Consider the following 27,124-nt stretch of genomic DNA (forward strand, 5'->3'; position numbering starts at 1 on the left):
CCCAGGGATTTGTCAGTTTTTAGTTTTTCTATCTGCCTGCATACATCTTCAAGGCTCACTTCCATGGATGTTAATTTTTCTGCTTGATTTCCATTGAAGAATTGCTCAGGTTCCGGTATGTTGGATGTGTCTTTGTTTGTGAATACGGATGAAAAGAACATGTTAAGTCTTTCTGCCACTTCTTTCTCCTCCTTCACCATTCCCTTCCTGTCTCCGTCGTCCAGTGGTCCCACCTCCTCCCTAGCCGGTTGCTTCCCTTTAATATATCTAAAGAACGGTTTGAAATTTCGTGCTTCCCTGGCTAGCCTCTCTTCATACTCTCTTTTGGCTTTTTGAACCACTCGGTGACATTCTTTTTGATACTTCCTGTGCTCTTTCCAGTTCCCCTCAGTTTTGTCCGTTTTCCATTTCCTGAATGAATTTTTCATATTGCCTATCGCTTCCTTCACTATTTTAGTTATCCACGCCGAGTCTTTTGTTCGACTCTTTTTGCACCCTTTTCTGAATCTGGGGATATACAGATTTTGCGCCTTGCTCACTGTGTTCTTGAGAAAAGACCAGGCATGGTCTACTGTTTGCCATTTTTTGGAAGTGTTCCTAAGTTTCTTCCTTACCATTTCCCTCATTGCTTCGTAGTTTCCTTTCCTGAAGTTGAAAGTTGTCGCTATGGTTCTCTTTCCTTTCGGTATTCCTACCTCAACCTTGAACTTGATCATGTTATGATCGCTGTTTCCCAACGGTCCCACTACCTCTACTTCCTTTGCAGGTCCCCTTAATCCATTTAGGATTAGGTCCAGAGTGGCATTTTCTCTTGTTGGTTCTCTAACAAGCTGCTCCATGAAACAATCTTGTATAGCCTCCAGGAATTCTGTCTCCCTACATGTTTGCAGGATTGGTTTTCAATGTAGATGTAGATGTTGAGGTCTCCTAGGATTAGGTTGTAGGTTGTCGTTAATGAGTTTCGATATATAAATTCTTCAAATAATGGTTTTGCTGTGATCCAATTACTTGGGGTTATGTAGCAGAGTATGCATGTTAGTGTTCCTTTGAGTGATGTGCTTGAAAGTTGACAGGCTAGTAAATCCATGTATGGATTGGTTGTTTAGTCTTGTATTTTTAGGTTTATTGTGCTTCTGGCTATGATGGCATTTCCTCCACCTCTTTTATTTTCTCTGCAGACCATTAATAACTTGTGGCTCTTTGGGCAAATTTCAGTTATTCTGGAGTCCGAGTCCGAGGTAAGCCAGGTCTCTGTGAGGAAAAGGCAGTCTAGGTTATCTTCTTCTATCCAATTTTTTATACGTTCTGTTTTAGGGCCTATGGCTCTGTTCACATGTGCACATTTGAGGGTGGTGTAGTCTGTTGGGAGTTGTTTTTGGGTATATGAGTGATCTTTGGTGGGGTTGCTTTTTGATCTTATGTGGGTTTGTCGGTTTTCTTGTTGATTGTGGGGTGGGGTGGGTTTGTAAGTGTAAGTCTGATAGATTGAGTTTCTGTCTGTTGTGGGATGCCAGGTTGGTTGGGTGATTCCCTTGGAATTTGCTATAGTTGGTATTGGAGAGATGTAGTTTGCAGTTGCTTTCCAGTTGGTTAGGAGCAGGGTTATTAGTAGGATTGCTTGTGGGTATTTTGGTGGTGTGGTTCGCATGTTGGTGCTAAGTGTGGCGACTATTGTAGTTGTGGATAGAGGCAGTGCTCTTCCGTGCCCGAGATCCGTCTCGGTCCGTCGATGGTGGCGGGTTGAGGGTTCGGAGAAGGCTTAGTGACTAGTAGCGGTGGGGAGGGAAGGTTTGAATTTGAGTCGCTGATCCTTCCAATTGGCTTGGCAGCTAGTGGTGGTGGGGAGGGGCGAAGTGCTCTCCCACGCCCTGGTCCGTTGATGGAGGAGGGTTGTAGGGTCAGGAGAAGGCAGGAAGTGTTCAAATTTGAGCTGCTGGGGAGAGGCGGGGTACTCTCTCACACCCAGGTCCCGTCTTGGTCAGTTAATAGGAGAAGGTGGCAGGGTCTGGAGAGGTAAAAAGGTTCAAATTTGAGTCGCTGGGCCTTCCAACTGGCTCAGCAAATTTGAGCTGCTGGTGAGGGGCGAGGTACTCTCCCACGCCCGGGTCCCGTCTCGGTCAGTCAATGGGAGAATGTGGCAGGATCTGGAGAGGTAGGAAGGTTCAAATTTGAGTTGCTGGGCCTTCCAACTGGCTCAGCAACTAATAGTGGGGAGGGGCAGAGTGCTCTCCCACGCCTGAGTCCCGTGATAGAGGAGGTAGAGAAAAAAATAAAATAAGAAAATAGATAAATAAAATAAATTGAGTTAAAGTGAAAATATTAGAAGGAGATGGTAGAAAAAAGATTCTAGATGCAGGTGATAGAAAAATAATAAGTAAATTGGTAAATAGTTTGAAGTTTCCAAGTTTAATAATTGTTTTGATTAATCGCTTAATCATATTTCAAAGCGATGAACAAATTAAAATTACAATTTCTGGGAGGTAATACAAAACAGAACAATACATATTAACTAACAATATTTAAAAAATTACGATTACAAACTTAAAATAAAGTTAAATAATGTATAAGTTCGAGGTGGTTTGGTCAAGTAAATGAGTCCTGGACTGTGGAGATGTTCCGATGCTACTTCTGCAACATCGATTGGGCCTCCTACAGGTTTCGTCTCCGAGGTGATGGGCAGGGGCTGTTGCCTCAGTCCTCCTTCTCTCCCCTGCGAAGAATTATTATTATTTTTTTTTTTAGTGGAGATCTCCCAATTCTAGAGCCACCAGAACGTCCCTAAGTTCCTTCAGCAAATTTCAGTGCACATGCACAAAAATACTGCAGTTGTTGACTAGTCCAAAATGAAAACAAATAAGCAAAGTTTGTGGTTGTTAAAGCCTTTCTTCAGTGTCGTCTCTTGTTGTCGAGTACAGCTTGGATTCGGGCAGGCATCAAATGGCATAGTTGCATTCCGGTGTGATCTGAGTTGTCCACACCTGTTTTATTTTGTTCTCCAGATCTTCTAATGATGTTGGATGCATGTCAGCCACAGCTCTCTTCATTATCACCCATGCATTCTCGATTGGATTGAGATCGGGAGAGTTTCCAGGCCTTGGAGCCAGTAAATGATATCCAGATGACGCTATCCATGCTTTAACTGTTTTACTTGAATGGCATGGTGCTCCATCATGCTGAAAATGATTGGTACCATACATGGACATGAACACTGGTAACTTGTCTTTCAGAACCTGCAGGTAAACTAGTCCTGTCATGGTCATGTTTCTAGGCATCATCCAGATTCCAGCTCGTCCATGTGCTGAAATTGCACCCCAAACTATCACTTTTCCACGCTGCTTTACTGTAGGCACCATCCAGGGCAATCTCCTGTTTTCGACGGGCTTGACTTTTTCTCAATTTCGGCGTTGGGCACAGTTGGGCTTGACTTTGTTGGAATATGTACTTCGTCCCGATGGTACCCTTACTCCCTGGTGGGATTTTCAACTATGGGATGGGATTTGAGCCACTGATTTCTTTGAATACTTGCAACTAGATCATTATGTGCGATCTTTGTTGGGGGAGGGCTTACGGTTGGATCTGGGGCATAAACTTCAAACTTTCTTTGCCTAGTTCGAGGATGAAGGTCTGTTTCGGAACCCCACAAGCCTGTCTGCTTTCTGATGCCGCCCAAGTCTTGGGCGGCATCAGAATTAGGTCTGTTGCCGACTGATCTTGACACAGGTTGTCTTATTAATCGGATCCCATCCCTTGTGGGCAATGCTTGTGGAGGGATGGTACTCGGAGTGCAGGTGGGGGGGATTTCAGGTGTGCACAGAGTTGGTTAGCTTCTTCTAAAAAGCCACGGGGTTCAGCTGGGAGGCCCTGGAGTGGCTGGAGTTTGTACTTTTTAGTCTGACTTCTCTCTTTATAGGGGTGAATATGGCTGAGCTTAAGGCGACCACATTTAACGTGGATAATATTGAGTCACCAGTAAAGAGATCTAGAGTTTTATCCAGTCTTCACGAAGTAGGCACTGATATTGCATACCTACAAGAAACATCTCTCTTGGCTGGAATATGCCAAACTTAAACGTAGCTGGGTGGGGGAGGTGTTCTTTTCAGCTTTTGAGGGCCGACAGAGGGGGGGGCGTGGCTTAACGCGAGCACGAATGGAAGCGTAATCGCAAAGCTCCTCTACAGCTAGGCAAAGAATATAAAATAAAAATTCCCTTCTATATAATTTTCATCAAAGAAATGAATACAAAAGAAGCGGAACACAAGACAATTCAAAATATCTTCTTTTGATAAAGCTGAAACGAAACCCGAGTAAGTTTTGAGCTGAAAGGCAGATTGCCGTTTTCTCTCTTCAACGGTTTTTAGAAGACTTGATTACAGCGCTGAGATCGTGAAGCGTGAGTTAATAAAAAGCAGAAATAGAGGTACAGATTTAAAGGAAGATTGTGCCCTGATACTGTTTAATATAATAAATGAAAATTAAACCGTTAAAGGATACCAGCCAGTGACGAAACTGAAGAGGCTTGAAAGGGAAAAAAACTAAGAGAGGAATGGCGGCGAATTAAATTGTGAGGCGCCAAGAATAGATGAAAATTAAATGCTTGTGAGAGTATTAAAGTAAAAGAAGATTATTGAAGTGAATATAGCTCTCCTCTATCGTAGCTGCGATTGGGCTTGTGAGAGGAGAGCCAGAAGAAAAGTTTGCCGTTTTTTTTTTTAGCGCTAAAACGGCAAGAATTTGAAGCTAAGTGACTGACAGAGCTAATAAAATAAATTAGAAAACATATTTGAACTGCCATACCTGAAATCGAAAAGAAGGGAAATTCAGAGAAGAATAAAACTAAGACAATTTGAAACAGACGCTGAACCCTGAGGAAAAAAAAAATTGGAGAAATCTCCTTTTACTAAAAAAAAAAAAAAAAAAAAAGGAAGATTGAAGAGAAGGTTTATTGATGTGAGGATAAAAACTTAAGGTGAATTATACCTGCCTAATATTAAGTTTGTTCACCTAAACATTTCCTTCATATTGAAATCTGACTAGTGGTAGAAAAAAGGGGAAAGCTGATCTTGTTATGCGACTGCTGTTGACTGACTTGGGTGTTGATACTGAATTGGAGCCTTAAAGATAGAGAACTGAAGAAACTAATTTGCCTTTGTGCTGATTTCTTCTTGTGAACTTATATTAATAAAAAACTTCTGTCTGTTAAAAAAAAAAAAAAAAGGAGAAGATAAAAATCCTAACCTTAAAAATTAATTCTGGAAAAAAGAAAAAGTGCATATAAACCAGATATAACTGAAATAAAAAAAAAAAAAAAAAGCTGAATTGCTATAGCTGAAGTGAGATATGTGCTGACAAGAGTCGGGAAGGCAGAGAGCCGTTAGTATTTTCGGCGGTTTCATTAAACTTGAATGCAGCGCTGAAACCGCGAAGTACATGTGAGTGATCAAACAGTTTGATTGGAGAAATTGTGAAAGAAGTTTGTGTTCCGACCAGATATATTGAAACCAAAAGAAGGAAAAATATTATCCTTTGATAAAAAGGGGATTGAATAAAGAAAATTGAGAGAGAGGAATACCGGCATTTTCTCTCAATAATTAAGTGCCGAAGCGCTGAAAACAAATAAATATCAGCTTACTAAAATAAATAAAAATACTGAATTGAATACTACTTTCCTCTGACAAAGCTGCGATTGGGCTTGTGAGAGAGGAGACAGAGAAAAGGATCAACGGAATTTTAAAAAACTGAAGCAGCAAGACATCGAGGAAATTGAGAGACGCTGAGAAAAAACAGAAGACAATTGCTTCAAGTTGGTCAAAATAAGGGAAAATAACTCTATAAAGTGTTGCTCTCCTCAATCAAAGCTGCGATTGGGCTTGTGAGAGGAGAAAAAAAAAAAAAAATACTAAGAATTTTTTTTTTTTTTTTGTCAACGCTGAAACGGTGTCTCATTGAGAGAAAGAGTGAATGTCAGAGATAGTGAATTAAAACTTGTGAAAGGAATTGACTAATCTGAGAGAGATCTAAGGGAAGGAAATGTTGTTGGACTGAAAGTTCCCCTCCTTCATTGAAACAGTGAAAGTGAGAAAAGTAAAAGAAAAAAGAAAAGAATTTTCAAACTGACATAGGTAAAGGAAAAAAAGAAGGGGGAAAAAAATCAAAAATAACCATCTAGCTAATATTAAAGAGATAAATAAACTAAAAAAGGAATATTCAAGATTATGACAGATAACTGAGGAAAAGAAAAGGGCTTAAAAAGAAAATTTCTACTTCAAAAGATAGAACTAAATCTTGGAAGAAAAGAGATTAAAAACCTAAGAATACCAAATTTAAGAGACTAAATATAAGAAATAAGAATAACCAAGAAAAAGAAAACAATAACATGGCAAGTACCAGACAAAACAAAAATGAGGCAGGTACATCTGCAAAAAGACAGAAACAAGACCAAATAACACCAAGCAAGATACCACTTCCTATCGAAGAATCAGACATATTAAGCAAAGCAGAAGTTATGGAAGAACTAAAACAAATCAAACAAATGCTCAAGGAAACTATAACTAATATGTCGGAAATGAAAGAAGAAATTTTAAATATTCATAGACAAATGGAAGTTAACAACAAAAGAACAACTGAACTAGAATCAAAAATGGAAACTATAGAATGTGAATCAAAAAGATGTAAAAACGACAGCCTGGAATTAAATAAATTAAAAGATCAACTGGAGGACTACGAGAATAGAGGAAGAAGGAAGAACATCAAACTTTTTGGAATACAAGAAAATTTAGAGGGAAAAAATACTATCCTTTTCCTTGAAAATTTAATTCCAAAAATACTACAGTTAGACTTGAAACAACCAATTGAAATTGAAAGGGCGCATAGAATCCCAATTAAAAATTTAGAAAACAAAAACAGACCAAGACCAATAATTTTCAAAATGCTGAGATACCAACAAGCACTAGAGATACTAAATGCTGCAAAAAAAGATAAAAACCTAAATTATAAAGGATCAAGATTATGGTTTTTACCAGACTTCGCCAAAAACACAGCAAATAAAAGAAAAAGACTACTAGACATGAGACCTCTACTAAAAGAAAAAGGATTTAAATATGGTCTATACTACCCGGCGAAAATGAGAGTATCATCTGGAGACAAATCCTTATATTTTGAGGATCCCGAAAAACTAAAAGATTTTCTCTCTAAACCAGAACCTATGATATTTTAACATAGAACATTAAGATGGTTTTGAAGACTCTATGAAAAATTAGAAAATATGACATATCGAAATATCTGAAGAAATGGAGGAAAACAATACAAAGAAAAGACAATAATAATTATATGAAAGAAAGAACAAAATATAGGAAAATTATTAAATAATACACTACATATATGTTTAAAATAATTATATGTTGAAATCATAATACTAAGGAAATACAAATTAACATATTGTTAAATGGATAATGATACATTAATGAAATGTTATGGAAAATGATTAAAGATATAAAAGATCAATATAGATAGATAGAAGGGAAATTTGTTTAAATATTGAATATTGATTGCCTGGAATGGGGAGAATGTTTGGATTACAGTTCCAATGTGTATCCTTAAGCAGCCAATGTACTGGGTGGGAAAGGGAGGGACAAGGAGAATATTTACTAGAATAATTAAGGGAGATACATTAGGGTTAAATATGTGTGTCATGAAGAAAATTTTTTGGATATTAAATATGAAAGAGGAGAGGAAGAATAAGATAATGAAAAGTATTAAAATGTATAATGTCTTTTAAAATATATTCTATTAATGTCAATGGCCTGAATCATGTAATTAAAAGGAAAAAAATATTAACATTTTTAAAAAAGCAAAATGCGGATATTTACTGTCTGCAAGAGACCCATCTTAATATGAAGGAATCACAGAAATTATCAGGTGGATGGATAAAGGAATGTTTTTTTGCTCCAGCAGTGGGTAAAAAAGCAGGGGTTGCAATTCTTATAAATAAAAAATGTATGGCCAATATAAAGGTAAAAAGTTCAGATCCACATGGAAGATGGATACATATCGATATAGGTATGGGAAATGATACCCTGACGTTATTTAATATATATGCCCCTAATTCGAATCAATCAGAATTTTTCAAAAAGCTACAAAATATGTTATTACCACTGGCTGCCTCTAATTTAGTGGTGGCTGGAGATTTTAATGCTGTAATGGATCCATTATTGGATAAAAAACCAGGTAAAAATATTAAATCTTTAGGTCTAGATAATTTAGTTCGATCATGCGATTTGAAGGATATATGGCGTATTCTTCATTTTAATGATCAGGAATATTCATTTTGTTCACAGGTTCATAAATCATTTTCAAGAATAGATTATATTTTTGTTTCAACAAATAAAGTGCAACAGGTGATTAAAGCCTCCATTGATCCTATTATCATTTCGGATCATGCGGGAATATGGATAGAATTACAATTAGATCAATTAGAAAATAATAGACCTCTTTGGAGATTTGATAATGCATTGCTTGTGGATGACAAATTTTTGGAAAATTTTAAAACACAAATTAATGAATTTTTTCAAACAAATTTAGTGGAAGATACATCTATAGAGAATGTATGGGATGCATTTAAAGCAACTATGAGGGGTAATATTATATCATATTCAGCTTTTATTAGGAAACAAATTAAAAAACAATATATAGAATTAGAAAAAGAAATAAAAATATTAGAAGCTAAATTGATAAATAAATGGGAATATGAAGTTTTGCAAGCTCTTTTGAAAGTAAAAGGTAAATATAATGAATTAACTTCAAAAATGATAAGAAAAGATTTGTTTTCCAAGCAAACAGTGTATTATGGAAGTTCTAATAAGGCGGGAAAATTATTAGCAAATTATCTTAAGGCAAAAAAAAGGAGAACTAATATTAATGGAATAAAAGATGATAATGGTATAATAACAAATCAAACAAATATAATATTAAAACAATTTTTAAATTTTTATAAGGATCTATATTCTTCCGAACCTTATTTGGAGAAACAAAAAGATGGAAAAAAATTTTTAGATTTAATTAATGGACCTAAAATTCCTGATCATATAAAACGAAGTTTAGAAGAACCTATATCATTAAAAGAATTAGAAACAGCATTGAGATCTCTTAGAGTTGGATCCGCTCCAGGTGGTGATGGTTACACAGTAGAATTTTATAAAACATTTCAAAATATCCTCTCCACACATTTATTAAAATTATATCAGACACAACTTATAAAAGGTAATATAAAAGGTACTATGGCTGAATCAATAATAATTGTTTTGCCTAAGCCAAATAAAGATCCTACTTTGGTTTCGAACTACAGGCCTATATCTTTGATAAATGTTGATAATAAACTTTTGGCGAAAATTTTGGCTTTGAGATTAGCCAAAGCTCTCCCACATATTATAGATATGCATCAAACGGGTTTCGTTGCTAAAAGACATTCCTCCAATAACTCTAGACTATTATTTCACATGCTAAACTTATTAAAAAAAATGGATGAACCGGCCTTTACAGTTTCATTAGATGCCGAGAAAGCATTTGATAGGATAGAATGGAATTTTATGTATCAGGCTTTAGAATGGTTTGGTATAGGTTCTGGATTTATACAAATGGTAAAAACATTGTATAGCTTCCCGATTGCAAGATTAAATATTAATAATATGATATCTGATGGTTTTCAATTGCAGAGGGGAGTTAGACAAGGCTGTCCTTTATCTCCTTTGTTATTTGATGTTGTATTAGAACCCTTATTGTTAGCAATACAGCAAACGAGGGAGATACAAGGTATTCCATATTCAGATATGGAATATAAAATTTCGGCTTATGCGGATGATATTTTGCTTTATTTGAGAAATCCAGAGTCTACCTTATCTTCTTTATTGGAATTAATTGATAAGTTTGGCAAATTTTCAGGTTATAAAATTAATTGGAATAAATCTGAAATTACACCCTTGAATGTTTACTGTGTAAAAGGATTATTTGATACTTTTCCATTCATATGGAAAGAAGAAGGATTTAAATATCTAGGCATTCAAGTTAAAAAAACAATTGAAGATACTGTAAAAGAAAATGAAAAATATGTATTAAAAAAAGTAACGGAGTTATGTGAGCAATGGAACCCATTACATATTTCTTGGTGGGGAAGAGTTCAAACTATAAAAATGATGATGTTGCCTGTGGTTTGCTACCAAATGAGTATGATACCTATTTATTTTCAGGGGTCCTTTTATAAAAAGCTTAATAGAATTTTAACAAAATTTCTTTGGCTTGGTAAAACACCTAGAATAGCTTTAGTAACCTTACAAAAATCAATTAAGGAGGGAGGGGTAAATTTTCCAAATTTCTATAGGTACCATCAAGCCTATATTCTACGTCAGGGTATGTATTGGATCCTCCCAGAACTTATAGATAATGCACCAGATTGGTTATATTTGGAATGGCGCCTTATGTTTCCCCTAAATTTAGTTCATCTACCAAGTATTAATATACCTAAAAGATACAAAGAAAATAAAATAATAATGGATACTTGGAAAACATTGAGATTTATTGATAAATTAACACCCATCCCAATATACAAATCAACTAATCAATCCATATGGATAAACTCCAAGATCAAAATTGGCGGAGCTCAAATCCTTTGGAAGAACTGGATTAATGCAGGCATTAGAACTCTAGATGATATTATCTCAGAAGGTAAACTGCTGGATTTTCCACAATTGCAACACAGATTTGGTTTCAATAAAACACAAAGTTTTAAATGGTTGCAATTGAAGCAGGCCATTCAGGTTGGGTTCCCTGAATGGAAATCATTAAACAATCAATATAGTTTAAAGTTCTTATGCTTTAAAGCAGACTTCCTAGGACATCAAGCCGCATTGTGGTATAAATTAATATCTGGATATTTAAATAAAAAACCAAAAAATGGTCTAAGAGACATTTGGAGCATTGAGATTGGACATCAAATTAATGCATCTCAATGGCCACTAATTTGGTCTTGGAGAATGGGATGTACAGTGTCAGCGTCTATGAGACAAACATGGTTCTTTTTATTACATAGAGCTTTTTGGACCCCTACTCGTTTGCAAAAATTAGACAATTCTAAGTCTAATAGATGCTGGCACTGTAATCTAGAACCAGGGACATTAGATCATTTATTATATCATTGTCCTTATATTAAAATTTTTTAGAATTCAATTTGGCCACAAATTAATAAATTAATGGAAAATCATATTGCAATATCATATGATACAATTTTATTTGGAACAATGATGAGAATAAAAAGTCAAATTTCACCAGAAAATAATAAGCTTTTATTAATTATGACAGGGGTTGCCATTCAACATATAACTAACAATTGGAAAAATTACAACAACCTAAATTACACATTTTGGTGGAATACAATATGTCATATTTTTAAAATGGAAAGAACAATAGCAATACAAAAGGGGACATATAATAAATTTATAAAAATATGGGGGCCATTGACAAAATACTGTAATGAATAAATAATATGATGTTTTCTTCTTCTTTTCTTCTTTTAAGGATTTTTTTTTATGACACACATAAAGGGGGGGTAAGAAAAATTAATTTATACATAGTATGTTATAATATATTATACAAAATGTAACGTATGAATAAAAGGTAATAAAAGGGTGAGGGGAGGGAAATGGGACAAAAATTGTTTAGATTATATTGTATTAGATATAAAAAAGTTATTGAATATTTATCAATTGTATTCTAATATGTTGTATACTTTTTATAAAAATTTGAAAATTAAAATATTATATTAAAGTAATGAAAGGGAGGGGGGAGGGTGAGGGGGAAAATCAAATTCAGATATATAATGTATTAGATATAAAAGTGATAATATGCATTTATCAATCGTAATTTATTATTATGTACACTTTATGAAAAATTTAGAAAATAAAAAATAATGGGAAAAAAAAAGAGGGCCGACAGAGGGGGGTTGCCATTCTCCTACATAAGAGTCTCCCTTTTCATCTTCATAAACAAATTCAAGATAAAGAGGGCTGTTTTATCATGGTTCTGGGAGAGTTGTGGGGCCTTAAGTTGATGCTGTGCAACTTGTATGCTCCCAATGTTTACAGTCATAAATTTTTCTCTTCTGTTCTGGCCTACATCTCTCAGCACACAAACTATCATTTGGTTTTGGGTGGGGACCTAAATATCACTGCAAATCCAGGGGTGGATTGTAAGACACCAAGGGCGCACATGAGGGATCATGATAATCGGAGGGTAAGCTTTCTTGCCCAGCATTTGGACCTGGTAGATGTCTGGCGCTCCCTGCACCCTTATGACAATGACTTCACTTTCTATTCACATGGTCACAAGGTGTATGCTAGGCTGGACTATATATTCTTCTGGATAAGCATCTATTCTCCATGGCCACCCACTCTGAAATCTGAGAGCAGCATTTCTGACCACACACCAGTGGGACTCCAGTTGAGCATAGCCCCTACGGGTCAGACCTCCTCTTGGAAATTGCCTCCTTATCTGTATCATGATCCAGACTTCTGCACTTTTTGCTTGTGCGTTGGGTAGATTACCACCTTATGAACGACACGCCCGACGTGGGCCCTGTAACTTTCTGGTATGCCTCTAAGGCAGTATTCCGCAGGCACATTATCACCTACCTTGCTGGACAAAGGAAGAAGAGGGAGGGGGAGCTTTTACAGCTGTCTGGGAGGCTTCATGATCTTCGGCGGTCCCATATTAACACACTGTCGGAGGCGGATCGCGTGAACTCCAAGAGGTTTGGCGTCAACTGGAGGAGCTTCTAAACAAACGCGGGTTCCCTATACTATCAGAGGTACCAGCTTTACCGATGAGGCAATAAAACGGGGAAACTGTTGGCCAACCTGATCTGCCCACACAAAAAATGACAGATCATTACCACTATTAAGGATTCCAGGGGTGTCCGCCACATGGGGGAGCGTAACATGCAAGGTCATGCACCTCGGCAACAATAATCCATGTAGAACATACACTCTGAATGGCGAAACCTTGGCTAGGACTGCAGAAGAGCGGGATTTAGGGGTAATCATTAGTGGAGACATGAAAACAGCCATTCAAGTGGAGAAGGCTTCATCCAAGGCTAGACAAATGCTGGGTTGTATCCGCAGAAGTTTTGTTAGCCGGAAGCCAGAGGTCATAATGCCATTGTACAAAACCATGGTGAGACCTCATCTGGAGTACTGTGTGCAATTCTGGAGGCCGCACTACCGTAAAGATGTGCTGAGAATTGAGTCGGTTCAGCGAATGGCCACCAGGATGATCTTGGGGCTCAAAGATTTCTCGTATGAGGACAGGCTGCACAAATTGCGGCTATACTCTCTCGAAGAACATAGGGAGAAGGGAGACATGATAGAGACATTTAAGTACATCACTGGTCGCATAGAGGTGGAAGACATTTTCTTTCTCAAAGGACCTTCGGCCACAAGAGGACATCCGATGAAAATCAGGGGCAGGAAATTTCATGGGGATACCAGAAAGTACTTCTTCACAGAAAGAGTGGTAGACCATTGGAACGAGCTTCCGGAGCAGGTGATCATGGCCAGCAGCATACATGATTTTAAGATAAAATGGGATGCCCACGTCGGATCTCTATGGGAGTAGAGTAGAGGTGATGCCACCTACGGGTGACCCTTGGAGGGCAGTTTGGGGAGGGTTTATAGAGTGGGCAGACTTGATGGGCTATGGCCCCTTTCTGCCGTCATTTTTCTATGTTTCTAACATAGCCTTGCAATTTGTCCAATACTATCAGTCTCTGTATGGGCGTCAGTTTCTGGATTGTCGGCTTCTGGATTGATTGTCGGCTTCTGGATTGATTATCGCAGATCTCGGGCTGCCAAGGTTGGCTGATGAACAGGCAGCGACTTTGAACGCGCCCATAATGGCGGACAAGATGTCTACTTTGATAGGTTCCCTTACTCTGGCCAAGACTCCGGGTCCGGACGGCTTGGGTCTGGAATACTATTGGATGCTACGGGACTTAGTGGCTAGCCCGCTTAGTCAGATGTGTAATGAGGTAGCAGGAGCTGCAGGTCATTTTCCCGAGAATCTGGTGCATATTGTGCTGCTGCTTTAACCAGGAAAGGACCCTGAACTGGCTCTTTCCGACCCATATCTCTCCTGGACCAGGATGTAAAATTGTTGGCTGTGACATTGGTGCGGCGATTTAACTGTTTTTTAACAGACTTGATCCAACTGATTGATAAGCGTCGATGAACTTGCTGAAAGTATTGGGGGGTCATACACGAGCATAAGGGTAAGGGGAGGCAATCTGCAGTGGTTGGATTAGATATGGAAAAAGCATTTGATAGTGTTTCTTGGGAGCCAGATCTGATGGCCATGGGTCATACCCAATCTTCAGGAGAACTTGGGGAACCTAGTTCAAATCCCACTACTGCTTCTTGAGATCTTAGGCAACAGAGAATTAAGAAACTTGGCCCATGTACAAACTCAGATTATAAAGCCTTCAGGGAGAGCAAAATATCTTCTAAATCTGAATATACATCCCTTTAATAGCTTTTGGGCTTGTCGTTATACTGTATATGAAAATTAATTAAAACAAATCTCAATTTTTCTCATATCAAGTCCCAGACTCACACCTATGAGAGCCAGCAATAGATCACCTTAATAATATAATTTGGTTTCTTAAGCAGGAGCAGTCTGATGATATCAGTACAAAATTTTATCATCCTCCACATACATATATACATAACACACACAACATGGACTACAGCCTGAATCTGTGGAATCAAGGCTGGTATAAAGATCCCAAAAGCAGCACCCTCTAATACTAACAACTTGAAAACCCTTAACTTTTCTTTTGGAGAGACTACATCACAAAGATATCTTATCTGTTTTTATAACAGGTTTGCTTACCTGAGCCTTGTTATAGACTGTGCCACTGATATCAGGCACTCCGGTGTTACTTGAGGATACTGAAACTCCTATAATAAAAAGTCAGAAAATATATTTCTCATCACTGCTCTGTTTATATTTGTTCAAAATCCAATTTCATCCTGAAATTTCTTCTAAATCATTTTACAATATGTGGATTCAGCCCACTGTATAAAACTATTCCATTTTCCTTCCAATGCTTCTTTTGCTGAAAACTCATATGAAATCAAAGTCCATTAAGAACCAGATTTTGTAATTGGCGACTAAAAAAGACAGGCACCTATTACATGACAATCACACTTAGGCACCCGTTACAGAATCATGTTTAGTGGCGCCCAACTTAAAACTTAGGCACCTGTAATGTTGGCCAGGGTTTTAAAGGCACATTGTCCAAATTCAAACCTCCCTCTCTAGCAGATCTATTTAAAGTTATTCCGTCCATGAATATCTCCAACAACCCTACAGAGAATATCCCAATTTTCTATAATGGGTCCCTTCTTCTTAGAAATGATAACCAAAAGTCTCTCAACCAACGTTGTACCAAAATTTTGGAAATTCTCCCTAGTTTTCCCCAGACTAAAAGACCAAAATTCAGATGAAACCCCATGCTTTAATTACCAACCTATTGTCAACCTACCTTTCATTGCCAAACTCACTGAAAAAATAATGTTCAATCAACTCTGACTTCTTTGAGAAAACAAACGCTCTTCACCCAAACCAAATGGGTTTCTGTATAAATCATTCTACAGAACTGTCTCTTCTCGGTCTCACTACCACCATCTGTTTTCACGACCACTGCAGATCCCTTGATCTATTGGCAGCATCTGACACGATTGATCACGACCTGCTCCTCCATCGCCTTAAAAACAGTGGAATTTCAGGCTCCGCTCTCCACTGGTTCTCCTCCTATTTTGCAGATTGGAATTTCAAAGTCTACTCCAAAGGAATGTCCTCCTCCCCAATTGCCCTAACTTACGGTGTTCCACAAGGCTCTATTCTCTCTTCTCTACTCTTTAACATCATTTTAGCTCCTCTACTGACTCTAGCACAATCAAATGGATTTACCACTGTCGCCTATGCCGATGACATTCAACTTCTTCACCCCATTAACCCTACAAATATCAATGACATTCAGGAAATCAATACCAAACTTGACAAAATTACTCATGGCTCTGAACCAACAGACTTTCTCTTAACATAGCCAAATCTCGAGGAATACTATTCCCAGTTAAAAACAATGAAACACTAAAAGGATACATATGTATCAAACTAAAATGACTAGGAATCATCCCTGACAAAGATCTCACCTATCACGACCAAATCAGTTCATTGACCAAAAATGCTTTTATAAAATTCAACTAATCCGCTCTATAACTTCTGTTCTTAAGCCTGCTTCTGTCCAAACCTTAATTCATTCCCTGATCTTTTCACACATTGAGTATTGCAATTCTTTATACCATGGAATAACTCAAAAGGAAATCCGCCGACTGCAACTGATCCAAAACACCGCCATCAAACTTATCTATAAAGCTAGAAAATATGAACATGTCACCCTGCTAAGAAGCATACTGGTTACCAGTCTCCCATCGAACAACATATAAAATACTACTACTCGTCTTCAAAATTAAACTTACCCATTCCCCAGCTTTTCTAGACAAACATCTTATTCCATATACATCTTCCAGGGCCCTTAGATCCCCTGATCAGAATTTACTGATGGTGCCCCCCACCCCCGATTAAAGAACTTTACTATACCAGAAACACCATCTTCTCTGCCACAGCCCTTGCCCTTTGGAACGCAATGCCATCGCTTCTCCGCCACGAAAATTCTCGACAAATTTAAAACCAAACTTAAAACTTTTCTATTTCAAAACGCTTACCAAAATACCAGATAAGATCCTCTCTCCATCTATCTCCTACAAACAATGAGAACCGCTTTTAAGAAGCAACTCCCCTTTTCCTCTGTATATTCCCTTCCCCACTTTAATTTTTATTTTTTGATGTAATTTAAATCTTTCCCTCCCCCAGCACCTCTCATAAGAACATAAGAAGTTGCCTCCGCTGAGGCAGACCATAGGTCCATCCTGCTCAGCGGTCTGCACCCGCGGCGGCCCATCAGGCCCATTGCCTGAGCAATGGTCTATACCTATCTATACCCCCCAATCCCTTTTTCTTCTAGGAATCTATCCAAACCTTCTTTGAAACCATTTAATGTTTTCTTGTCTACAACAGCCTCTGGAAGCGCGTTCCATGTATCCACCACCCTCTGAGTGAAAAAGAACTTCCTAGCGTTTGTTCTAAACCTGTCCCCTTTCAATTTCTCCGAGTGCCCCCTTGTACTTGTGGCCAGTGTTCCCTCTAAGCGGGCGGGTGTTGTGAGCAAACTTTTTTCACCGTGAGCCAAAAATATCGGGCGCCAGCAAGTTATGAGCCAACTCGCCCGATTCTCCTCTCGCCGCCCTGCCATCTGCCGTACGCCTCTTCCGATCGTGCGCTGTGACGAGAAACGTGTGCGCTGCGATGTAATATTTTGTGCGCCAGCGCACGCCAGCGCAGCTTAGCGGGAACACTGGTTCAAATGGTTTTATTTATTTCCCCAAATTTATTTTTGTTATACGCATTGAAAATATTTGATATTGCGTTTAAATCAAAATCTCAATAAACTTGAAACGAGTGCCCGTGAGATTGTGGGAGGGTTAAATACTCAAAACTTAGAAGTTTTTGCTACGCCAGCTTTCTGGTATCTTTACATACAGTGGCGTACCTAGCATATGTAACATCCGGGGCCCATCATTTTTTGGCACCCCCCCCCATCTGTAAGAAAAACATGATTTTTAGTAACAAACCACACGTCACACATGAGTACCTAGGAAAAGGCAGCATCTTACATATTGCAGTGAGCAGTACATCAATACACCCATTGTAAAACTAAACAAGCCAGACCAGCACAGATCAATCCTACACCGTCAATCCTAACAGAAAACCATGTCTTTCGAACACACAGAACACAGAAAACACCTTCGCCTAGTAAGGAATATGTAATCACAAACTAACCCCTCCCTCTTTTACAAAACTGTAGTGTGGATTTTAGCTACGGAGGTAACAGCTCTGATGCTCATAAAATTCTGAGCATCAGAGCTGCTACCACCAAGGCTGGTGCTAAAAACGCTTCACAGTTTTGTAAAAGGGGGGATAAAATAAAAATACATAGACAAAGGTTAAATTGAACCAGCAAGAAGCTGGACTCTGCATACAATGCTTCACAGAAACAGTGACACATGTCTCCTAAAGCAATAAATAAATAGAAATTTTTTTCTACCTTTGTCTTCTGTGGTTTCTCCTTTCCTCATCTTCTTGTAACTCTCTTCCTTCCATCCACTGTCTGCCGTCTCTCTTCCCCTATATGGCATCTTCTCTCCTTCTATGCCCCTTCCAGAAACTGTATGCCTCCCCCTTCCATCTCTCCTTTCACCCCATTGGTCTGGCATCTCTCTCCTCGCCTTCCCTCTCCCACACCTCTCCTCATAGTCTGGTATCTCCCCTTCCCTGATTCTCTGGCATCTCTCTCCTTTCCTTTTCTTCCATCTTTCGCTCCCCCTCCATGCTCTCACATCTCCCCCTTCCTTTTCCCTTAGACTGGCATACCTTCCTCCTATGCTCCAAGCCCTGGCATCTCCTTTAATTCCCTCCCTCATCTTCCTTCTCCCTCCAGCTGGGTACCGTAACACTCTTCCCTGCAGCTCTGCACTTCCCCACAATTGCCATGCTTCGGTTCCTCTTCTTCCTTCCTTCCTCCCCCCCCCCCGCGGGACCCTGCGGCACCATCAACTCTTACTCCCTCTAATGTCGGCCCTGCAGCTCCAGACTTCCTCGCACCTTCTCCCCTCCCCCTTTGGATCGCTATTATTTTAAATGTTATAGCCGCGGAGCTGTATCCATCAGTGGAGATGTCTAACCTCGGCCTGCCCCGGAACTCTTACTGCAGCAGCCGCCCGTCTAGGCAGGAACAGGAAGTCACTGTTGCAGTAAGAGTTCCGGGGCAGGCCGAGGTTAGACATCTCCACTGATGGATACAGCTCCGCGGCTATAACATTTAAAATAATAGCGATCCAAAGGGGGAGGGGAGAAGGTGCGAGGAAGTCTGGAGCTGCAGGGCCGACATTAGAGGGAGTAAGAGTTGATGGTGCCGCAGGGTCCCGCGGGGGGGGGGGGGGGGGGGAGGAAGGAAGGAAGAAGAGGAACCGAAGCATGGCAATTGTGGGGAAGTGCAATCCCCCCAATGCGTCCCCTTACCTTACCGACGCGTGTGTGCGCTGTGAAGAGAAACTTTGCGCTGCGATGTAATATTTTGTGCGCGAGCGCAGGCCAACGCAGCTTAGCGGGAACACTGCTTGTGGCGCCCCTTAATTTGAAAAATCTGCCCCTGTCTATTTTCTCTATGTCTGTCTCCGTCCTTGTCCTGTCAACACTTTGCCCTATCTTATTTTATAACTAAAATTTTAGTATTGTAAACCGACCAGATACTTGTCGATGGCCGGTATATCAAATTATAAATAAACTTGGATTATAGGCATCTAAGTCCTAGCGGTGCCAAAGTCTTTCTCCACCCCTAGACACGCCTACTTTGGTGTTAGGTGTCACTAGGCACCATGCAATAGGCACCTATCTTTTGTAGAACTTCGACTAAGAAGATAGGTGCTTATTTTTTCCCCCAATTATGAGCTTGTTAAAGGAGAAATTAGGTTCTTACCTGCTAATTTTCTTTCTTTTAGTTCCTCCAGACTGGCACAGAATGGATGGTTTACGTTCCTCTGCCAGCAGGTGGAGACTGAGACACATTGACTGTGCAGTCCCATCTACAATCAGTCAGTCGGCGGGTTACCCATGGCTATCCATGGGTAAAAGCTACCGTGTCACTCTCTAGTTACACATTCAAAGCGGTTTACATATATACAGGCACTTCTTTTGCACCTGGGGCAATGGAGAATTAAGTGACTTACCCAGGGTCACAAGAAGCAGCACTGGAATTTGATTTCACAACCTCAGGGTGCTGAGGCAGTAGCTCTACCACTAGGCCACTCCTCACCTAAACATGTCTATCTTAATATCAGACTATGGACAGAAAGGAATATCAGATGAAACTGAAATAAGTCAAGAGAGAAATACGTCTGGCGAAAGCGCAAGTGGAAGAGCAAATGGCTATAAATATAAAAAAGGGAGACAAATTTTTTTTTAGGTATATTAGTGAAAGGAGAAAGACAAAAATTGGAATTACGAGACTGAAAGAAAATATGAACCACTATGTGGAGAGTGATGAAGACAAAGCACGACGGACCACTGGTCTGACCCAGCAGTGGCAATTCTTATGTTCTTATGTATTCAAAGAAGAAAAACATGGAGAATGACTATGACTGGATAGCAAAGTTACACCTGAGAATGGAGATGATACTGCACTGTTCATGGAAGAAAGTGTTTATGAACAACTTGAAAAACCTAAGGTGGACAAAGCTAAGGGACCGGACGGGATCCATCCCAGGATATTGAGGGAGCTACAAGAGGTTCTGGCGGGTCCTCTTAAAGATTTGTTTAATAAATCTTTAGAGACGGGAGAGGTTCCGTGGGACTGGAAAAGAGCAGATGTGGTCCCTCTTCACAAAAGTGGTTGCAGAGATGAAGCGGGAAATTACAGACCGGTAAGCCTCACTTTGGTTATTGGAAAAATAATGGAAACGCTGATGAAGGAAAGGATAGTGAAATTCTTAGATCTAATGGATTACAAGATCCGAGAAAACATGGATTTACTAAAGGTAAATCGTGTCAAATGAATCTGATTGAATTCTTCTGACTAGGTGACCAGAGAATTGGATCAAGGATGTGCACTACATGTAATTTACTTAGATTTCAGTAGAGCTTTTCATAAGGTTCCTCATAGAAGGCTCTTACACACCCTGGACTGAAGTAGGGTCCAAAGTCGTGAACTGGATTAGAAGCTAGTTGATGGACAACGCCAGAGAGTGATAGTTAATGGAATTCGCTCAGAGGGAAAGTTGACTAGTGAAGTGCCCCAGGGATTGGTGCTGGGACTGATTCTGTTTAATATGTTTGTGAGTGACACTGCTGAAGGGTTAGAAGGTAAAGTTAGCCTTTTTACAGATGATACCAAGATTTGTAACAGTGGACACCCCGGAGGGAGTGGAAAACGTGAAAAAGGATTTGCAAAAATTAGAATGGTCTAACATCTGGTAACTAAATTTCAATGCAAAGAAGTGCAGAATGATGCATTTGGGGGGTAGAAATCCAAGGCAACCATTTGTACTGGGAGGTGAGAGGCTGATAAGCACTGACGGAGAGAAGGACCTTGGGGTGATTGTGTCTGAGGATCTAAAGACATCTAAACAGTGTGATAAGGCAGTGGCTGTAGCTAGAAGGATGCTAGGCTGTATAGAAAGAGAAATAACCAGCAGAAGAAGGGAGGTGTTGATGCCCCTGTATAGGTCATTGGTGAGGCCACTCTTGAGAGTATTGTATTCAGTTTTGAAGGCTGTATCTGGTGAAAGATATAAAAAGACTTGAAGTGGTCTAGAGGAAGGCGACGGAAATGGTAAGACCTACATATGTATACTCTGGAGGAGTGGAGGGACAGGGGAGATATGATACAGACGTTTAAATACTTGAAAGGTATTAATATAGAACCAAATCTTTTTCAGAGAAGAGAAAAAGGTAAAGCTAGAGGGCATAATTTGAGGTTGCGGGGAGGAAGACTCAGGAGCAATATTAGGAAATTATTTTTCACACAGAGGATGATAGATGCCTTGAATGCCCTCCCGAGGGAAGTGGTGGAGAAGAAAACGATGATGGAATTAAAAAAAGCGTAGGATAAACATAGAGGATTTACATAAGAACATAAGCAGTGCCTCTGCTGGGTCAGACCAGAGGTCCATCATGCCCAGCAGTCTGCTCATGTGGCGGCCCAACAAGTCCAGGACCTGTATAGTAATCCTCTACCTATACCCTTCTATCCCCTTTTCCTTCAGGAAATTATCTAATCCTTTCTTGAACCCCCAATACCGTACTCTGTCCTATCACACTCTCTGGAAGCGCATTCCAGGTGTTCACCACCCTTTGGGTGAAGAACTTCCTAGCATTGGTTCTGAATCCGTCCCCTCATACATTCAAGGTGATGAACAATTCTAAAACAATTTATAACAACGTACAGGGAAACAAAAATTCATATACCAAAAACATGTCTTACCAGACAGATAGAACCAATAAGGAATGTAGGGATGGAAATACAATAATTGAAAGCAAAAGAAACAATCAAGGGAAACTACAAAAGGAAGGGTTTTAAAGAAATCAAGTCTTCAGCAGGGTTGAAGGGATTAGGTGTCTAAACTGATTTGTGCGATCCTAATTTGCGCTGTCTAGCAGTCAAAAGCATCTTTAAAAAGAAAGCATTTTAACTTGCTCTTAAATCTATCAATATTTTGTTTTCCCCTTAAATAAATTGGTAAGGAATTCCACAGTTGAGGAGCCATAACCAAAAGATGTATTGTCTATGCGTATTGATGGTTTTAAGTGAAGGAATAGTCAGCAGGTGTTGGTCATTGGATCAAAGTATTCTAATAGAAGTGTAAGGAATTCCATGAATAGTTAAGCTCTACACTAGAGAGTTGTGCAGGGACAGAAATCCCACCCGTCCCCGCCAGGATCCTCTCCATCCCCACCCGTCCCTGTCAGGATCCTCTCTGTCCCCACCCATCCCCGCAAGGAATTATCTCCATCCCCGCCCGTCCCCATAAAAAGCAGCAATTACTTCTGAAAGGATCACCAATTCCAGTTTCTTTTGTGTTTGCTGCTGTTTTCCTTGTGGAATCTCTTTGGTGGAACCCTTTTTTCTTTTCTGTTCAGGTAATTAACTTATAAACCCCCTCTTTTACTAAGGCTGACGTGTCTATTATATTATATGGATGAACCCTGCTTCCAAAGCCTTCCATCCCCGTGGGAGTCCCGTTGGGTTAGAGGGAGATTCCCACGGGATTCCCGCGATCCCCTTTCCCGTGCAGACATCTACTCTACACCAATGAAGGAACACCTCTGACATACAGGATGCTCTAGTCTACACTAAAGCACAGTTACTTACCGTAACAGGTGTTATCCAGTACAGCAGGCAGATATTCTTGACTGATGGGTGACGGCACCGACGGAGCCTCGGTACGGACAATTTTAGAGTGATTGCACTCTAAGAACTTGGAAAGTTCTAGCAGGCCGCACCGCGCGAGTGCCTTCCCGCCCGACGGAGGCGCGCGGTCCCCAGTTAGGATAAGCCAGCTAAGAAGCCAACCCGGGGAGGTGGGTGGGATGCAAGAATATCTGCCTGCTGTCCCTGGATAACACCTGTTACGGTAAGTAACTGTGCTTTATCCCAGGACAAGCAGGCAGCATATTCTTGACTGATGGGTGACCTCCAAGCTAACAAAAAGAGGGATGGAGGGAAGGTTGGCCATTAAGAAAACAAATTTTGCAAAACAGATTGGCCGAAGTGTCCATCCTGTCTGGAGAAAGCATCCAGACAATAATGAGATGTAAAAGTATGAACTGAGGACCAAGTAGCAGTCTTGCAGATTTCCTCAATAGGAGTGGAACGGAGGAAAGCTACAGATGCTGCCATAGCTCGAACTATATGGGCCGTGACAGAACCTTCCAGTGTCAGTCCGGACTGAGCATAACAAAATGAAATGTACGTTGTCAAATTGGCTTGCAGCGTGCGTTTAGTAACAGGACGTCCTAATTTATTCGGATCAAAGGACAGAAAGAGTTGGGGAGATGATCTGTGGGGCTTAGTACGCTCTAAATAGTAAGCTAGAGCCCGCTTACAGTCCAAAGTATGCAGAGCCTGTTCTCCAGAATGCGAGTGAGGTTTCGGAAAGAAGACAGGCAGAACAATAGATTGGTTGAGATGGAATTCAGAGACAACCTTAGGGAGAAACTTTGGATGTGTACGCAGAACCACCTTGTCATGATGGAAGACTGTAAAAGGTGGATCCGCAACTAGTGCATGTAGCTCACTGACCCTCCTGGCAGAGGTAAGAGCAACAAGGAAAAGTACCTTCCAAGTGAGAAACTTGAAAGAAGCGGTAGCCAAAGGTTCAAATGGAGGCTTCATTAAGGCGGAAAGAACTACATTGAGATCCCAGATAACAGGAGGGGCTTTAAGAGGTGGTTTCACATTGAAAAGACCCCGCATGAATCTGGACACCAAGGGATGAGCTGAGAGGAGTTTTCCATGGACTGGCTCATGAAAAGCAGCAATAGCACTGAGGTGGACTCTGATGGAAGTAGACTTGAGGCCAGAGTCAGACAAAGAAAGAAGATAATCCAACAACGTCTCCACTGCAAGGGAAGTGGGATCAAAATGATGAAGAAGACACCAGGAAGAAAATCGAGCCCACTTCTGAAGGTAACATTGCAGGGCTGAGACAAAAGAGTATCAGTCGAAGTCAGCCCGAGAGATACCAAGCTGTCAGGTGCAGAGACTGGAGGTTGGGATGTAGAAGGGTCTCCTGATGTTGTGTAAGCAGAGAAGGAAACAGTGGAAGAAGAAAGGGTTCCCTGGAACTGAGTTGAAGTAGAAGGGAGAACCAATGTTGCCTGGGCCACCGTGGAGCAATCAGAATCATGGTGGCTCATTCCATCTTGAGCTTGAACAAGGTTCTTAACATGAGAGGCAGAGGAGGGAAAGCGTACAGGAACAGATTGGACCAATCGAGGAGAAATGCATCCGCTGCCAGACGGTGAGGAGAGTAGAGTCTGGAGCAGAATAGGGGCAGCTGGTGATTGTGAGGAGCTGCAAAGAGGTCTATCTGAGGAGTGCCCCACTGAGCGAAGATGGACTGCAGAGTTAAAGGATTGAGTGTCCACTCGTCAGGCTGGAGAATTCTGCTGAGCTTGTCCGCCAAGGAATTCTGTTCTCCCTGAATGTAGATAGCTTTCAGGAATAGATGGTGATCTGTGGCCCAAGCCCAAATCTTCTGGGCTTCTTGGCACAAGAGGCGAGAGCCTGTCCCACCCTGCTTGTTGATATAGTACATCGCAACTTGATTGTCTGTGCACAGCAGGAGGACTTGAGGAAAGAGAAGTTGCTGGAAAGCCTTGAGGGCATAAAACATTGCTCTGAGTTCCAGGAAATTGATGTGATGCTTCATTTCCTGAGCTGTCCAAAGTCCTTGAGTTTGGAACTCGTTCAAATGAGCTCCCCAGGCATAAGGGGAGGCGTCGGTGGTGATGACAAGTTGATGAGGAGGTAGATGGAACAGAAGACCTCTGGAGAGATTTGAGGATATCAACCACCATTGTAGAGACTGACGAAGAGATGATGTTACAGATATGTGACGTGAGCAAGGATCCATCGCTTGGGACCACTGGGTAGCTAGGATCCATTGAGGAGTGCGCAGGTGAAGACGTGCAAGTGGTGTGACATGAACTGTGGAGGCCATGTGACCCAAGAGTATCATCATTTGCTTGGCAGAGATGGAACGTTGTGGAAGCACCTGCTGACATAGAGATTGAAGCGTTTGAAGACGGTTGGACGGCAGGAACGCTCTCATGAGGACTGTGTCCAAGATTGCTCCAATGAATTGAAGTCTCTGAGTGGGGATGAGATGAGATTTGGGTAGATTGATCTCGAACCCCAGCAAACGTAGAAATAGAATGGTCTGGTTGGTGGCCTGGAGTACTGTCTGAGATGAATTGGCTTTTATCAACCAATCGTCCAGGTAAGGAAACACCTGAAGGTGGTGGGAACGTAGAAAAGCAGCCACCACAATCAGACATTTGGTAAACACTCTTGGAGAGGAGGCAAGACCGAAGGGTAGCACCTTGTACTGGTAATGACAACGATTGATCATGAAGCGTAGGTACTGTCTGGAGGCCAGATTGATCGGTATGTGAGTGTATGCTTCTTTGAGATCGAGGGAACATAGCCAGTCGTCTTGATTGAGAAGAGGGTAAAGAGTGGCTAAAGAGAGCATTCTGAATTTCTCTTTGACCAAGCATTTGTTGAGATCGCGAAGATCTAGGATGGGTCTGAGATCTCCTGTTTTTTTGGGAACTAGAAAATAACGGGAGTAGAATCCCTGCCCCTTTTGATCTGGAGGAACTTCCTCTATGGCGTTCAGAAGGAGGAGGGATTGAACCTCCTGAAGAAGGAGTGAAACCTGAGGAGTGTTCAAAGCAGACTCTCTTGGCAGACTTTGGGCAGGAAGTGTCTGAAAGTTGAGAGAGTAGCTGTGGCGGATGATGTTGAGGACCCACTGATCCGAGGTGATGGTTTCTCAACGGCTTATGAAAAGAGTAAGGCGTCCTCCTATGGGCTGCGGAAGGTGGGCGGCAGGATGGAGACTGGCTATGTCCTGGAGAACCAAGTCAAAAGGGTTGAGTGGATTTCTGTGAAGGGGGAGGCTTCACCTGTTGTTGCTGCTGTGCTGGTCTAGCAGCTTGCCTCTGTTGCTGCCTCTGACGCCTGGGTTGCTGCGGGGCCTGTGGTAAAGGACGAGCCACAAATCTACGCTGGTAGGCCGACTGTTGGCGAAAAGGCCTGGTAGGTGGGGTTTTCTTTTTTGTTTTAAGGAGAGTGTCCCACCGAGTCTCATGAGCTGAGAGCTTTTGGGTAGTGGAGTCCATGGATTCTCCAAACAGCTCATCCCCCAAGCAAGGTGCATTGGCCAGGCGATCTTGGTGATTGACATCGAGTTCTGAAACTCTAAGCCAGGCCAGTCGCCGCATAGCCACTGACATAGCCGTGGCCCTAGAGGTCAGCTCAAAGGTATCATAGATTGATCTGACCATGAACTTACAAAGTTGTAAGAGCGATGAAGAAGTTTGGCGAAAGGCAGATCTTTTACGGTCAGGGAGGTATTTCTTAAAAGTTGACAAAGTTTGAATGAGATGCTTAAGGTAGAACGAAAAATGGAAAGCATAGTTCCCAGATCTATTAGCTAGCATCGCATTCTGATACAACCGTTTGCCAAACTTATCCATGGCCTTACCTTCTCTGCCAGGAGGGACAGAGGCGTTCACACTAGCCCCCGTGGATTTCTTTAAAGTAGATTCTACCAGTAAAGACTCATGGGGGAGTTGCGGTTTGTCAAAGCCCGGAATAGATATGACCTTATATAAGGAG

General features: G+C 40.8%; 1 protein-coding gene across 11 annotated transcripts in view; it reads right to left on the reverse strand.

Moving 5' to 3' along the window:
* The window catches only part of UBAP2 (ubiquitin associated protein 2), a 553,760-nt gene that overhangs the window by 31,140 nt on the left and 495,496 nt on the right, over positions 1–27,124 (reverse strand). For all 11 annotated transcript variants that reach the window (XR_004538612.1, XM_033935342.1, XM_033935354.1 and 8 more), the window contains one exon: positions 14,929–14,996. Coding sequence is in view for 10 of the 11 variants with exons in the window: in XM_033935342.1 (XP_033791233.1) it covers positions 14,929–14,996 (68 nt within the window). In the remaining variant the exon portion in view is untranslated. The remainder of the gene's footprint in view (positions 1–14,928; positions 14,997–27,124) is intronic.

This window comes from Geotrypetes seraphini, chromosome 1, assembly GCF_902459505.1.
Source record: "Geotrypetes seraphini chromosome 1, aGeoSer1.1, whole genome shotgun sequence".
Lineage (NCBI taxonomy): Eukaryota > Metazoa > Chordata > Amphibia > Gymnophiona > Dermophiidae > Geotrypetes > Geotrypetes seraphini.